General features: G+C 47.6%; 2 protein-coding genes across 5 annotated transcripts in view; both read right to left on the bottom strand.

Annotated features, from left to right (window-relative positions):
- Positions 1-1,105: 1,105 nt before the first annotated feature.
- On the bottom strand, positions 1,106-7,680 carry SUPT4H1 (SPT4 homolog, DSIF elongation factor subunit). Of its 3 annotated transcripts, XM_057501312.1 has the most exons (6): positions 7,254-7,383; positions 6,958-7,029; positions 6,592-6,698; positions 2,786-2,841; positions 2,489-2,542; positions 1,106-2,077 (listed from the first exon to the last, which is right to left on the bottom strand). In XM_057501312.1, the coding sequence occupies exons 2-6, from the start codon at positions 6,991-6,993 to the stop codon at positions 2,010-2,012; spliced, it is 321 nt and encodes a 106-aa protein (XP_057357295.1). In that variant the 5' UTR covers positions 6,994-7,029; positions 7,254-7,383; the 3' UTR covers positions 1,106-2,009. The 3 variants fall into 3 exon arrangements, with proteins under 3 accessions (XP_057357295.1, XP_036735522.1, XP_036735521.1); XM_036879627.2 differs by lacking the exon at positions 6,958-7,029 and having other exon boundaries at positions 7,260-7,680; XM_036879626.2 differs by lacking the exon at positions 6,958-7,029 and having other exon boundaries at positions 7,254-7,413.
- A 2,359-nt stretch (positions 7,681-10,039) lies between these two features.
- RNF43 (ring finger protein 43) overlaps positions 10,040-15,041 on the bottom strand; it is a 60,071-nt gene continuing 55,069 nt past the window's right edge. For both annotated transcript variants that reach the window (XM_036879624.2, XM_036879625.2), the window contains exons 8-10: positions 14,850-14,952; positions 12,856-14,205; positions 10,040-10,699 (exon numbers count right to left, since the gene is read on the bottom strand). In XM_036879624.2, coding sequence (XP_036735519.2) covers positions 10,656-10,699; positions 12,856-14,205; positions 14,850-14,952 — 1,497 coding nt within the window. In that variant the 3' untranslated portion in view covers positions 10,040-10,655. The remainder of the gene's footprint in view (positions 10,700-12,855; positions 14,206-14,849; positions 14,953-15,041) is intronic.

Below are 15,041 nucleotides of genomic sequence, written 5' to 3'. Positions count from 1 at the left end.
GCAACACTTTATTGCCTGGCTGGGCTACTGAGTGGCCACAGGCAGGTTCAGGGACCAGAGAAAGCAAGAAAGTGAATTCAGCAGCAGCTCCTAGGCAGAACCCACTGGGCACAGAGTTTGTGAAATCCAGTCACTGCAACTGGCCACCCCTCCCCCACAACCACCAGTGCCTGTGTCTTTCACTTCCTGCAAGGCTGACAGTTAGGGCCCCAGTTAGTGTGGGGCTGAGACAGCCTGAGTGTGGTTATTTGTGCACAGCTCCTCTTGCCTCCCCTCCCCACAACTGTTTCCATTCTCACCAAGCAGCCATGTCCGGGTCAGACACGCAGGACAGCAACAGGGGATTTCCAAGGGACTTTTTGAGAAAGCCAGTGAAAGTTGGGTGTTGGCTGCACGGCCTGGGCACTCTTGCTGAAACCCATTTCTTCCCTAAGGGATGTGAGCTGCAGCCTGGTGGGGCTGCTTCCCAAGGCTCCTTTCAGATCAAAACTGAACAGAAACCACTACCCCTGAACATTTTCAGTTTGTTGGACCAGGGAAATTCTTGAACAACTCAGTTGGAGGTGGAGTTAACAAACCACTCCCTCAGAGCTTGAAGGCAGAGAACATGATTCTACTGTAAGAAAACCTCTGAGTGGCAACACGAGCAGCCTGGGCCCCAGTTTCCTTCCCATAGGCCTAGACAAGGAAAGCAGGGGAGTCACCAAGGTTATCTCTCCCTTCTTCCCACAAACCCTGGGCCACAGGTAACAAGGGACACTGACTCATTAGCAACACCAGGTGGCTGAGACACAAATCCCTGGTGCACAAAGCCCTCTGTGGGAGTCGGAGCCCACCCTGCAGTGGGGCTCTGGGCGTCCCCCACACTGCTCTGGCTCATGGCGCACATAACAGTGTATACCGGACGAAGACAGGCTAACAGAAGGAGAGCAAATGAATTTTACCTCTTATAAAATTGAATTTATAAAATTTTCACATTGTCACAACCAATCTTGAGGTAAAAAAGGCAGAATGTAATCATTTTCGTTTTACAGATAGAGAATCAACAGGGAAATCAAAATGGGGTTACTAACAGGATTTCCTGTGGAAATTTAAGCAAATGAGAATTTATGGTAAATTTTTAATTCCAATACAATAACTCACCTTGGCCAATAACATGACATCACTCAAGGACCCCCTAACAGGCCAGAGGAGAAAGGGAGGGGTCCACTTCTTACAGAGGTACAAGCTAGCCAGACCAAGACCCAGCAGCCACCGAGGGTCTCCAGGCAGGGGAATGTGGTGGAATGAGGGTAAGTGGGAGCGGGATGGCATGGCCCAAGGTGTAGGAAGATCAGTAAAAAGAAGAGGCGAGACAAGGGGTACAAAGTATTAAACATGGTCAAGAGGCAGAGTACCAAGAAGCCTCAGGAGTTCTTCAAGGGATACCTACTTGGCCAGGTCTTAGAGGCCAGAAGGCTGCAACCCCAAAGCTGATGGGGTTGCCCAGACTCAGAAGAACCTTCCAACAAGACTCAAGGAAGTACCTTAGAAAGGTTACAAGCCTGGAGGCTCAACAACGGGTGACGGGAACAGAAGTGCCCATGCCTCTCTGGCAAAATGCTTCCAGGACAAGTGAGTTTCTTACTGTGCCCAGCAAAGAGAAAGGAAGAGGGAGGCAAGGCATCTGTTGTGGGCTTTCCTAGGGCTTCATGTTTATTGGCTTTGACCCAGAGTCATATCCATGGGCAAGGGCATAGCCCTAGGCTGTGGATAGGAAAACTAGCATCTTACTACCCACTGACTTCAGTCTCTGTTAATCCACCAACCCCGACCACTCCTACCCCCACGAGTAGTCCAAAGAAGGTAAAATGGTCCAAGGACATCTGTGCTGCTCTGCTGAGTCTGTCTGCAGAGTCTCAGAATTGGAGGGTAGGGAATATCTGTGGTTCTGCTCATTTAGTTCCACAACAAAAAAATAAGCAGAGGCAGGAGGTGGGGAGCAAAGATGCTGGCAGCCATGCATCTTGCTAGGTCTTTATAGCCGTGTCTCTGGATTTGTAGGCCACTCCACGACTCTTCAGTTCCCGCACAATTCCTGTGGCAAGAAAAGAAACAGCTGTGAGGGAGAAGATTCTGGGAGATAAGAAAGATCCCCCCAGTTACCACTTTGGGGGGCAGGGAGAAGAGGTGCCCTAAGCAAACTGGAGTTCCTACACTGCTCATCCATAGTCCTGCCTGGTTGGTTTGTTTCCACTGAAGAGCCAGTCAAATGATGGGCAATGACTTGGTAAAAACAGAGGCACAATGTATACAGTTATCAAAAGCAAGGGTCCTGGAGCCAAAAGACCTGGATTCAAACTCCGGCTCCTCACGTACTAGCTGGGCAACCCTGGGCAAGTTATTTAACCTCTCCGTGCCTCCTGGAGTTAATTCACATAAAGGACTTGCAAAGAGCTCGGCACACTAGATGAACATTGGCTGTTACCACAGTTGTTAGGACCTTTACCTTGGGGCAGGCGACCAGTGACCGACACTGCATACACACCTGGCTTAAAGTTACCTGAGAGGGAAGAAAAGAGATGGAAGTTAGAGTGGGTTACGGCGAAAGACCAAATGGAAGTTTACACTAAAAATGAGAGAAATGCTGCAACCCAATCACTAATTTTGACTGCATGTGTTAAATGATAGGACACCTTGTCTTTCGTACAACTCCCACCTTTCTCACTCCAAGGCACTTACCCACTGATTTAAGATAGCAACACCGCCACAACCAGGCCAGACAAGGAGAAAGGGAGACACTTACTGACTCGCTGCCACTTGGAGACCCAGCTGTCCTCTGGACTCATCATTGCGATGATTCTAGGAAGGGAAAAGAAACAGAGTCAGCCTGAACCTGCCCTACCAGGGAAGAGAGAGATTGATGTAACTACTTTCTTTACTCTGTTCCCAGCCAGCAGAATAGTTATGGGACAGGAAATCGAGGAAAAAGCCAACTATTGAATCTCTACTAGAAAGCAGGGGCAACTGAGTTCTAATGCTGGGAAGGGGTTAACTCCAAGCTAATACTGACAAAGGTCCTTTGTACTTATGTCCCTGGCCCACCAGTCACAGATCAGTCACCATCTCCAAAAGGCTATTTCACCAGGCTCAAAAACATACTCAGCCCACAGACGCCCTGGGAAATGGGACAGCTTTAGAGGAAGGTTCCAGCCAAATGACCACTAGAGGGCTGGGGCCTAATGCAAAGTCAAAACAATGGATCCTTCTTCCAGAAATAAGTTAGACTTGGCCAAGCTCTGCCTTTAGTAAGCTGTACACTCTGTCACATATATGGAGACATCTCGCAGAATTTCACCAGTACCACGAGACTCAATGGTTGAGCTAATATAGGAAAAGCACCCAGCACAGAGTAGGTGCTAACTAAGCATTAGCTCTCCTTAATATCCTAATTGTTCTTCCCCGGGTAGCTCTGATCCCCTGACATGTAAGCATCAGGTGCTTTCAGAAGCTACAGAGGTAATTTTTAAAAGTCAATCATTCAATCAAATGATGGCCTATTATGGAAGGTGTGTTCTAGTCTCTGACATTTGTTGATTGCCCCCTCAAAATCCATTCCCTCTTCTCTTGGCAACAATCTTGGGATTCCTGTTTAGGGAGCATCCCCTCCCATCCAAATTGTACATGCTCAGTCATATGCTTGAGTGGAACTGACCCCACCCATCTCCAGGGGCGGCAAGTACGGTTAACATTTGCCCTGGCCCAGCAGACTGATCTGGAGTAGCCACATAAACAGGATATTCTCCTGGCCAAAGTATATAACTTCTCTGTCCTTAATATCTATCTGTCTAGTCTTATAATCTCTATTACTCAGCCTTATGATTTAACCTAAACCTAATTCCCACTGTTCTCTAAACACTCTTAAATTTTCCCATCCCATGCCTTTGCTTGGGTCACTCCTTTGTTTTAAAGTGCTTTTTCTACCTCTTTCTCACCGCAATCGCCTCAAAAATCCTGTACTTCTCTGAAGAGCCCAAATAATATGCTGTGCCTCCATTTCAGGCTGAGTTCATCTAGCCCTCCTCTGATCTCCTTTAACCATTGATATATCCACTCTTCAAAACCTAATATGCAACTGAATACATAACTCCTACAATTCAACAACAAAAAAAATCAAACCACCCAATTCAAAAATGAGCAAAGGACTTGAACAGATAGTTTTCCAAAAATGACATAAATGGCCAATAAGCACATGAATAGATGCTCAACATCATTAGGAAAATGTAAATCAGAACCACAGTGAGATATGACCTCACCCCCAATAGGATGGCTAATAACAAAAACAAAACAAAACCCAGAAAACATCAAGTGTTGACAAGCATGTGAAGAAATAAGAATCCTTATGCCATGCTAGTAAGAATATAAAATGGTGCTGCTACTATAGAAAACAGTATGACAGTTGCTCAAAATATTAAACATTGAATGATCCAAGCAGCCAAAGTATCCATCAACAGATGAATGGATAAAGATGTGGTACATATACACAATGGAATACTATTCAGCCATTGAAAAAAATCCTGCTATTTGCGACAATATGGAGGATATTATGCTCAGTGAAATAAACCAGGTGGAGACAGACAAATACCATATGACTTCACTTATTTGTGGAATGTAACAACAAAATGAACAAAATAGCAGTAGACTCAGACACTGAGAAGTGACTAGTGGTTACCATGAGGGATACTGTTGGGGTGAGGGGAATAAAGGTGCACAAAAATTCTCAATCATAATATAAGTTGATCATGGTAGTACAGCATGGAGAATATAGTCAATGATTCTGTGACATCTTTCTATGTTGACAGATAGTAACTGCACTAGCGAGGGTCGGGATTTAATAATATGGGTAACTGGTGAACCACTCACTGTGTTGTACACCTGAAACCAATATAAGATTGTGTATCAACTGTACTTTAATACAAAAACTAAGAATGACCCAGCTTTTCCACTTCTGGATATTTAACCAAAAGAAGTGAAAGCAGTGACTTGAACAGATACTTGTAAACCCAGGTTCATAAACAGTCAAAAGGTGGTAGCACCCAAGTGTCCACTGACAAATGAATGGATAAATAAAATGTGGTATATACATACAAGTGGAGTATTTAGCTTAAAAAGGAAATCCTGACACATGCTAAATGGATTAGACTTTGAAGACCTTATGCTAAGTGAAATAAATTTGCCAGTCATAAAAGGGCAAATATTGTGTGACTCCCTCTACATGAAGTATCTGGAGTAGTCAAATTCATAGAGAAAGAAAGTAGAATGATGGTGGCCAGGGCTGTGGGGAGAGGGAAATGAAAAGGAGATGAAAGATGAAAAGAGTTCTGAAGATGGATGCTGGTGATGGTTGCACAACAATGTGAATATACTTAATGCCAATGACTTCTACACCTAAAGGTGCTAATTTTTCTTATTATGTACATTTTACCACAATTTGAGAAAATCCTAATATACAAAACTTTACACTATGTCTCTGGTTAACAGTATCTCACTATGTAAACCTTGACATCTCTGACAGCAGCCAACACAGTACTCTATCCACCAATGAGAGGCCTTCTGTTTATTTGTTGGCACTGAACGGATAGTGCTAACAAATGAACGAAGGAATTGAGTTTCTGAGTGCGCACATATATGTGTAGAAGATTCCATGACATCTTTTTTTGCCTAATCCCTTAGTAATCCTTACAGGAAATCGAAGAAGAAAGAATGGAGTTGGCCCATCTTCAAGGAATTTTAGCAAGTACTGGGTTTAAGCCCAGTTTGTGTGTAAATCCTTACTTAGCTATTAGCTGTAAGGCCAAAAGAAACTTAATAGTACCTATCTGTTAATAGTACTTAACACCCAAAGAATACGGCCCTCTGGCTCCTACCTTAAGGGAAGAAAACTGAGACTTGGCCACTTATATTTCTCTCATTTCCCCTTTACCACACTTTACAATCTTGCCAAGGGAAAACTTTTCTTATGGGCACCTTAGAGAGATCTAAAAACATCAGGTTTGGGGCAATAATTTACCATTACTGCACCTTCCCTTCCTTTATTTTCAAAAAGGAGCTTCATGCATTCAACAAACACTTAGTAAGCATCCACCACCTTCTAGACCCTGTGCACAGGTAAACACAGTCCCTACCAACGAGCTGATAATGAAGCCATACAACTTGTTTTACATTTTCTAGTGGCCATGTTAAAACGAGTAAGAACAAAAAGGTTTAATTTTTTTAAACAATATGTTTCACTTAACCCAGCATATCTGAAGTATTTTCATTTTGGCATGGAATATTTTTAAAATTAAGATATTTCAGTCTTTTGTGTAAAATCTCTGAAATCCAGTGTAGTTTACACTTAAGACGTATCTCATTTTGGACTAGCTGCATTTCAAGTGCTCACTGCAACATGTGGCTAGTAGCTACTGTTTTGGACAGCATAGAACTAGTGTGTATCAAAATAACTTTGAAACCAACTACGATTAAGGTCTTAAAAAGTCTGCCCCACATTTACTTGGGAGGCTGGGAGTGAGGGTAGTACATAGGTGAATAGAGTAATCTACAGGGGCTTACCCATCAAAGGAAGAGCTGGTGCAGTCATATACCATCTCTCGGTTACCCTTCATCTGAAGGTACGCATCACAATTGTCACAACCATCATATTCAAACTGGTCTATAGTCTAAGAGGGGGGCAAAAGGGGGAGAAGAGACCATGAACAAGTCCGAAAGAAAAAGTAGCTTTGTTCATACTTCTACCTAGTCAAGTAAAAGGCTCCCTAAACAAGGTTCATCAGGTCCCCCGCCCACCACTCCTAAAGCCCCTACTCCCAAGTTTCACCCTTACAGTCCTTCCTCTCTTGTCCTTCCTTCCTTTCAATTGCGTTTGACATATTCCTTTCCTAGACTCCTCAGGGTACTCCCTTAGCTGCAGATCCCTACCCTCCTCCGGCTCCCAGTGTCCTTCGGCTCCAACATAGGTTCCCTGGACGTCCGTTAACGGTCAGGCCTGGGCTAAGAATTGATTCAAAGGCACGTCAGACCGCCCATGCCCACGGCTGCAAGACCAGCCCGCGTTCCTACCGACAAAAGCAACGGCCTCCTACGGCGTCCCACACCCCCTACTACCCCCGGGGTCCTGAACCTTACTTTCCTCTTCATTACCCCTCAACCCCTTTCCAGCCTCTTTCCCCCAGCTTAGTCCCCCATCGCCCTACAACCAAGTCCCCGACGCACACCTTTACCAGCGAACACAGCAAACAAGCCCGCAGATGCCGCAGATCCTTCGGCACCGTCTCCAGGGCCATCTCCTCAACAGAACAGCGAAGGATTCTGAGGAAGTCGTCTCACACGCAGGAAGTAAATAGAGAATTACCCAGAATGCTCACTACTGCCAGTTCCTCAGACTTCCTCTTCCGTTGTGGGAGGCCGTGGGCCCCGCCCCTCCCCCCGCCTTAGGAGATGGTTTCTCCCGCCTGGAGGCGGGACCGGCCTGGAGTCACCTGGGCCGGCGCGCGCCCCCGCCACCTGCGCCGGCGCGAGAGTGAGGCTGAGGCAGCCGTTGGGCCTGTGGGCAGGGCCCGTGGGGGAGGGGCGGCGCGCGTAGCGCCTGCGCAGAAGCGAGCCGCTGCCAGAGTAGGAATCCGGACGGCGCGGGGCCTTTTGATCTAGGCTACTGGCTACGGGGTCCCTTAGGAGGGGCCCAGAAGACAGCGACGTTCTTTTTGCCCTTCCCATTTTAAAAGCACTGGGCCAGAGTCCACTGTCTCCCTTTGGATTATCTCTGCAAAGACGAAAAGAAATCCAGGGGAGACCTCCTCTTTCCTAACTACGAAAGCATTGTAGGGTTTTCATTTGTCGTCCACAGGAATGCTGGCCTGTGAGCCGATGGCGGAAAAAATGCATATTTAAAACTCTACGTACATTTCCTAGTTCCAGCTGATAATTTATGCTTTGTGCAGCTTTTAGCATTTAGACACAGTTCCTTTACATCAGAACATCTGTAGGAGATTAAGTGTCCTTTAATTTTTTTTTCATTTCACCCTATAGGAAGCTAAATGCCTTCCTCTCTGGTTCCACACTGGGTACCAGATAACCACCACCCGTACCAAACCTTTCCCGGAGAAGGAGAAAGGGAAAACATGCTTTGGGAGGACGAGAACCAAGCCATCTCCAGACCTTGTGGGTTTTTCGTAGACACAGCATCAGCTTTTTGGATCTGCACAATAGTCCCACGTGTAGGCAGAGCACAGTCATTTGTGTTTACTTCAATTGGAACTTTGGGATATAAATATCTTCAGGCCTGGCTGCTCTATCCTCCCAAACAGGCCTCTTAACTGAAACTGAGCTGCTTCAGAGTGGGTCATTTTCTTGTGCCCATCTCATGTTGTGTTCAGGTGGGCTCTGATGGTTGGGATGTTTTCTATCACTGAATATTTTCCACTTGGGAACAGGCTTTGACTCTGTTATCTCACAGGATCTCTGCAACAATTCTGTGAAGTAGGCCCATTTTATGGGTGGAAGAAGTGAGGCAAAGAGTATTTGGCCAAGGTCACAAAGAAAGTCACTGAAATCATAGAGTGCAAGTAGACAGTATAATAATAATACAGATAATGACTGAACCACAATGAGAATCCAGTCATGTTTTCTCCTTCCCTGCTCTAAGCTGTGCTTTTAGGGTGTTAACAACACAGGCCTAACACAGGATCACTTCTAGGCAAGTCACCCAACTGGGGCTTAATCCCCAACCTAATTGCAGCTTCAGCCTCTCCCAGGAGTGGAATTTTAAGCCAATCAGTTTGGAAGTTCCAGTGAGGTAAACCGAGTAAGACCCCTGCTCCTCCTAAGGGAAGGTGACCTTACTGGAAACAATCCTAATCTTGTTTGCTAATAACTGTTTGCCCCACCCTCCTGTCTATAAAAACCTTCCATTTTGTACAGCATCTTGGAGCACTTCTCTACTACTTGCTAGATGAGATACTTACTGCCTAATTCATGAATCGCTTAATACTAGATCCTCAAATTTACTTGATTGAATTTTGTTTTTTACAAGGGCTTAAAAACAAGTTCTTGTTGCTAAGTCCACCACTTTGCCCTATTCTTTCATAAATCAGAGTCTACCCTCTGATATCAGAAATAATTTATTTCTTTGATGTAGAAGATGAAGTTGTTACCCTGAGTGACAGTCATGACAGAACAAAACCACAATACCAGACCACATTTATGGATAAATATATTAGAAAATAAATACATTTTTCAACATAGTGCCTGATTCAAGCATCTTTCTGTCTGGTTCAGATATAAATACCCATGTGGGTGCCTAGATGCTAGTTCCCCACTGACTTTGAAGGGAAAAGATCCTCAGGTGGGGTCCTGTACCCACTATGCTCCCACATTCACATTCTAAATGGGATAATGCCTGAGGGGCCAGCAACAGTCAAGCTGTCCTATGGTGAATATCACCCCAAGGAGGCCCCTCAGCCCTTGCCCACTTAGTATCAGCTGCCCAGGCCAGTCTCCCAGCTCTAATTCCATGGTCACATGCTCCCTTTCCTATGTGACCCCTGGCCTGTATGGCTTACGTTGGGAAGCTGGGCCACTAGGCCATCTAAGCCCAACAGTCCCACATTGCTTTTCCTTTGTTCTCCCCTTCCCCACTCCCTGCTCCGAAAGAAAACTCCTATAGAATTCCTTGCTGTCCTGTTCAGCTATAATTCTGCCTTTTCTACCTTCAGTCCATCCTCCCTCTTCCTAGATGAAGTCAGGCAGAAATTCTCTTCTTTCTGCCTACTTTGGGACTTGGAGATAGATTTCCATGGAAGAGTTACTCCCTCCCCACTGCCCCCACTCCCAAGCCCCGGAGGAACAGGGGCTGCTGGAGTGACAAGGGAGTGTGCAGACCAGAAGCTTTGTCCAGGTTCCTCCAGGTGCTACACCACCTTGGGGGCACAACTCCACATGCTGACTTCAGAGTCTCCCCTCTGGTGTAATAAGGTGGATCTGACAATGAAGGAGAGGAGAAAAACATCCTCCCTCAGGTACCAGTGCAGGAACTGCCTAGAGAAGCTTCAGAGCCCCACACCCCCTATTTCAGGCCCCCTGAACCTCTGGCTAAGAAGGAAAATGATAAAAGCCAGTGTTGCTGGTGATGCACCAGTCTTACTGAGGAGGAACCAAAGCTGGTGTGGAGGACTCGCTCAAGGAGGGAGATGAGAGGGGGTCACGCATTCAGCCAGGACCCACTGGCAAGTGTAACATGAGGCTTGGGATGAGGAAGACTTGCTGGGGCTGGAGGAAGGAGCAGCACCTTAACAACATCTGTCTACCCACACCTAGCTTTCTTCTCTCAGAACACAACCTTCACGGGAGCCTGCCCACGCAGGCAGTAGCTGGTTGTGTGGCTGGACACGAATCTGCTGCACTGCAGATATGCTGCACAGGCAAGGTCTTGGAGCTGGGAGCAGGAAACACCACCTCCTGCCACCCACCATCACCACTCCTCTTTCAGTGGTTCCAGGAAATACAGCAAGAAGAGGGGTGTTTTCCAAGGTCCTTTCTTCTCTCAGGAGCAGGACTCTGTGCCAGAGAGGGCCCCAAGCCATTCGGAGCACATTCTTGGATGGAGCGAAGGCCTGATCATCTCACACAGCCTGTTCACACAACTGCTCAAGCTCCTCCTCCGAGCCTGCATTGGGAGAGAGGGGAGGAAAGAAGTCACTGAGTGTCAGGCTGGCCTCTTGCTTGTGCCATCTGCAGGAGAGCGTGGCTGGGGGGGAACCACAGAGAGGGAGGAGCAGGGAAGGAGTGATGAGACTGAAAGCTGAGAGGGGCCCCAGTTGGGACACACGGGAGAGAAAAACGAATCTAGAGAAACAGAAAATATATACAGCAACCAATCAATGTGTTACCAGTACTTACCATTCATTCATTCACCCAATAAATATTTATTAAGCACTCGTGAATCTGGCCTGCTACCATGTGCCAAAAAGAGGACAAAAAAGAATAAGCAGGTACCTGACAACCTTGTAGAAGGAAGGTTGTGCATGCAAAATGGCAATTATGCCAGTGGGACAGGACCAGGTTCATAAGAGATGAATCAAGGAAGAGGAAAGAGCATGTCCAAGTGGAGTAATCAGGAAAGGCTTCCTGAAAGTGGAGATCAATGTGTGCTCCTAGAGGAATAGGTAAGAATTGGATTTATAGGGATAAGAAGGTAGCAGAATATTCTGGGCTGCAGGAACTGTAAGAAGTGTTTATGCAGTTTGGCTAAATCATGGGGAAGGGAGGGGAAGGAGAAGAATGGAAAATAAAGTTGGGAAAGAAGATGCAGGTTAGCTGATGCTAGAGCCTTGAAAGCCAACCCAAGTTGGATTTTTCATTACTGTGGACAAAACAGAACATTTGAGGATTTCTGGACAGTTTTGAGGTAGATGACCCTGGCAGCAGTATGCAGGGCAAGTGAGCAGGGTGACTGTGATGCACGGCTCTATAGGACACTGCACTGGGTATGCAGTGCCCAGTCTCTGTGGCCCTGTAATGGGAAGGGAAGAGCTAGGAGGCTCCTGCCTCAATCTTCAGGTTGCACCTAAGACATGGGCAGGGGCCACCAGACTGGAGAATATGATAAAGCTAGCGGAGACCGAGTTAACAGAACTTTTCATCGATTGGATCTGAGAAGCAGGGAAAAGGCAGGCATTGAAACCAGTTCTGAGTTTGGGAGAGAGGAGAGGTAGTGGTCTGGCACTGAGAGCACTGAAAGGACCCCCATGACAGGGTCCAGATGGAATCAACACATGGCCAAAGCTTGCACCTTGGACCTATGGGAGCAGTTATTTTCTCTACTATAACTCCTTGCATGCCTTGCTCTCCATAGATTTAGATCTCCTGGCTCACAAGTTCCATGTCCTCAGAGCCTAGCCTGGAACTTAGCACACAGCAAGCATACAATGCAGAAAGAAAAGAGGAGGGAAGAAATGAATGAGTGAGTGAATGATAGCAGCTCTCAGATCCTGCTCGTAGGACTCCTAAACTATGAGGTCTTATATTTCAGGACCTTTGGGTCCCCTTTTTTGAGATGGAGGGGCCTCCTAGTGATGGCTATAGGCAAAGAACTGTGTCACCAACACAATGAAAAGATGGGAAGAGTAGGGTGTGGAAAGGTCTAGAAGAAGAGGGTTCAAGCAAAAAAATACCAAGTTAAAGTTGAGGATTTACATTATCATCACTGGTTGTAATAAAGTAACAGGGATGCAAAGACCCCAGAAAATGAGGTTTGTCTTATCAACAAGGGTGCTAATAAGGGGATTCCTAGGTGTTCATTTAGCCCTTGAGGAAAGGAGAAAACCTTTCTGCTGAGAACCACCTGTGAGCTCTCTCTCCTTTTTTTTTTTTTTTGCATCATTCACATAGCTCTTCTCATATGGCCTAGGATTATGGTTACCAGCAAGCTCTCCTCAAGGGTATGGAATGTTTCTTGGCCTTCTTTGTATTTAAATCTAATATTGAGCTGTATGGTATACCATACCAATTACTGAAATACTGAAACACTGTGTTTGAGCTGCTGCCCCAAGCCACCCCAAGTGCTTTCTGATGTCTCAGCCACACATTGAGTACCTTAAGGCCTCCCTGTGATCTGGCAACTAAAGGAGTAACACCTGGCAGAGCTGAAGCGGGCTGGCCAGCATCCCCCCCATGCTACGCCTGCTGTTCCATGTTTTGAATGTCACCCCTGTTGTAACCTTCTCAGCTTCCATCAATCCTTTGTTGGTTGACTTCACCGGTTCTGCAATATCCAGCTCTGGTCCCCATTCCCCACCCAACCCGATGCCCCTGAAAACTTACCAGGCTCGGCTGGTAGCACCTGGCAGTGTGGGTAAGAGCATGGCCTGCCCTCTGGGGTGCCAGAACTCCATTTAGAAGGCTCCTCCCCAGATGGGTGCGGTCCCAGGGGCTGGCGTGGAGTCAGACACAACCACACTGGCTGTGAACTTGAGTAACAGGGATCTGGGGGTTCTGGTAGCAGTCTTCTGTCCAGGCCTGGTGACCCAAAGATCAATGGGTGTGCCTCCGGGGACCAGTGGTATGTTAACGCAGGGCCATGATGGGGAAAAATCTGGCAAGCTGGGTATGCGGTCAAGTCCTGGGGCCGAGAGGCTGGGGTGGACTCTGAGGGAAACCCCCGCCGTTTCCTCTGTGGGTGTCGCCCAGGGAGGCTGGATTTCTGCAAGTGGAAGAAGCTGCTGGGACTGGGGCTAGAGGCATCAGCTGGGCCTGGGGTTGCCTCGGTGAGGGTCCTGGGCCGCTGCAGGTTGGGGAGCTGCCCTGAAGGAGCTGCTGGGTTGGACCTGGCAGCCTGTCGATCGGGGGACAGTGGCTCTGGCTGGGGCTGTGTCCGAGGAATGGCAGGCCTGGACTGGGAGACCCCAGTTTCTGGGCCAGGCTTCCTGCCATGCCACTGGAAGCGCTTTTTGTAGTGGTGGTGCCGGTGGCGGTGGTAGTGGACATGGCTGGAAACCTGGGTTTCCCCTGTGGGCACCACTGAGTCCAAAGAATGGGGCCGAGAGGTCACATTAGGCTGAGTCTCCTCCCCCTGGGGCTCCCCTTCAGGGCTGCAGTATACCAAGGGGTCAAAGTCACTGCTCAGGCTGCTGCGGAAGGTAGAACTGCTGCCGTGGATGCCCTGCAGACTGATGTCCGTGCAGTTGACCACTGAGTCACTTGAAGAGCCATGACAGGGCCCCGAACTGGAGTCACTGGCTGGCCCATCTGCCAGGTAGCCACTGCGCTCTGTGCAATAGCTTTCTCCAGACCCACTGCTGTCGTGAGGCCTGGCCCAGCGCATGGGTGCTGGGCAAGCAGTGGGGTGCTGTGAGGTGCATCGGAGGCGGCTCAGCCTCCAGGCCTGTGCGCAAGGGTGCTGGGCCACTGACAGGCGCTGCTGCTCCCCTGGAGCCCGGAGATGTGCAGCTCTGGGGAGTCGGTGGTGCCGAGCACCTGTGCTTGGCTCCTGGGATGATAGGAAGGGACCAGGTCGTGGAGGCCGAGCCACTGCACTCCGGGAAGGGCCCAACAGATAGGCAGCAGGGAGGTGGTAGTGGGCATGGCCTGGATGCTGGCGAATGAGATGGAGTCTCCGGCCTGGCTCCTGGTAAGATCGAGAAGGTCCCAAGGACTGGGAAAATGAATCTCCCTCTGGAAGAAAGAACCAACAGTTTTTGACTTCACAAACCTATGGAGGGTACTTTCAGAAGAGTGTGACTGTAGTATACCTATTGGAGCCTGCATACCCTGCAAGCTCAGTCAGAGTTTGGGGGACCATGGACCTCCCTCATCCCCTGTGCCCTGGGACACCCTCACTCTTTCCAGTCTGTTTATCTCTCTGGGAATTTCAGGGTGCACGTCAGTTCCTGCTCCTCCCATTGGCCCATTTGGGCTCTTTCACCCAGAACCACCACTAGCCCATATTGCACCTTGGGGTGAATTAGAAAAAAGCTCTATTTCTTAAGATACTTCATTTTCATCTTTTAGAAAATTTTCATAATATCTTAGTTTTGTTAGGATACTTTATTCCAGAAAATTAGATTAATATACAAATCACTAAGATTTAGAATCAACAAAGTTGTCATAAAAATACAAGTAATTTTTTAAATAATCAAGATGTCTGCAATGTGAATGTTCCTCCCCTTCAGATGAGGCATGTGAGCAGTGCACACCTTAAGGAACTCTCAAGGCAGTCCTGCTTTTTCCTCAGCTTTAAGGCAAACCTTTCCTCAGAGGGAAGCCTTGCTCTAGTCCCATCTGCCTGCACATAGTGGGGTCCTTGGCCCACCTCCTACCTACGATGTTGAACATGCAGAGGGGGCAAGTCCGATGCTGATGCAGCCAGGGGTCCACACAGGCACGATGGAATTCATGGAGACAGGAAATGACCCGTAGCTCCTGGAGAAAACAAGGGGGTCTGAATCAAACTTGTCTGTAGCTATAGGAGTGACTAGGAACCAGGACGTTTCCCTGACTCCCTCTGGCCT

The sequence above is a fragment of the Manis pentadactyla genome, chromosome 4, assembly GCF_030020395.1.
Source record: "Manis pentadactyla isolate mManPen7 chromosome 4, mManPen7.hap1, whole genome shotgun sequence".
Taxonomy (NCBI): domain Eukaryota; kingdom Metazoa; phylum Chordata; class Mammalia; order Pholidota; family Manidae; genus Manis; species Manis pentadactyla.
The sequence above is the reverse complement of the archived record's forward strand: the minus strand, read 5'-3'. Positions and strand labels throughout refer to the sequence as shown.

Bases quoted from the DNA above. Each gene is read 5' to 3' on its own strand.
- SUPT4H1 (XM_036879626.2), bottom strand. From the start codon at position 7,322: ATGGCCCTGGAGACGGTGCCGAAGGATCTGCGGCATCTGCGGGCTTGT. The intron at 2,842-6,591 runs GTAAGCCCCTGT...TTCCCTTCCTAG, and splicing joins ACCAGCTCTTCCTTTGATGG to AATCATCGCAATGATGAGTC. The intron at 2,078-2,488 runs GTAAAGGTCCTA...TTCTTGCCACAG, and splicing joins CACTGGTCGCCTGCCCCAAG to GAATTGTGCGGGAACTGAAG.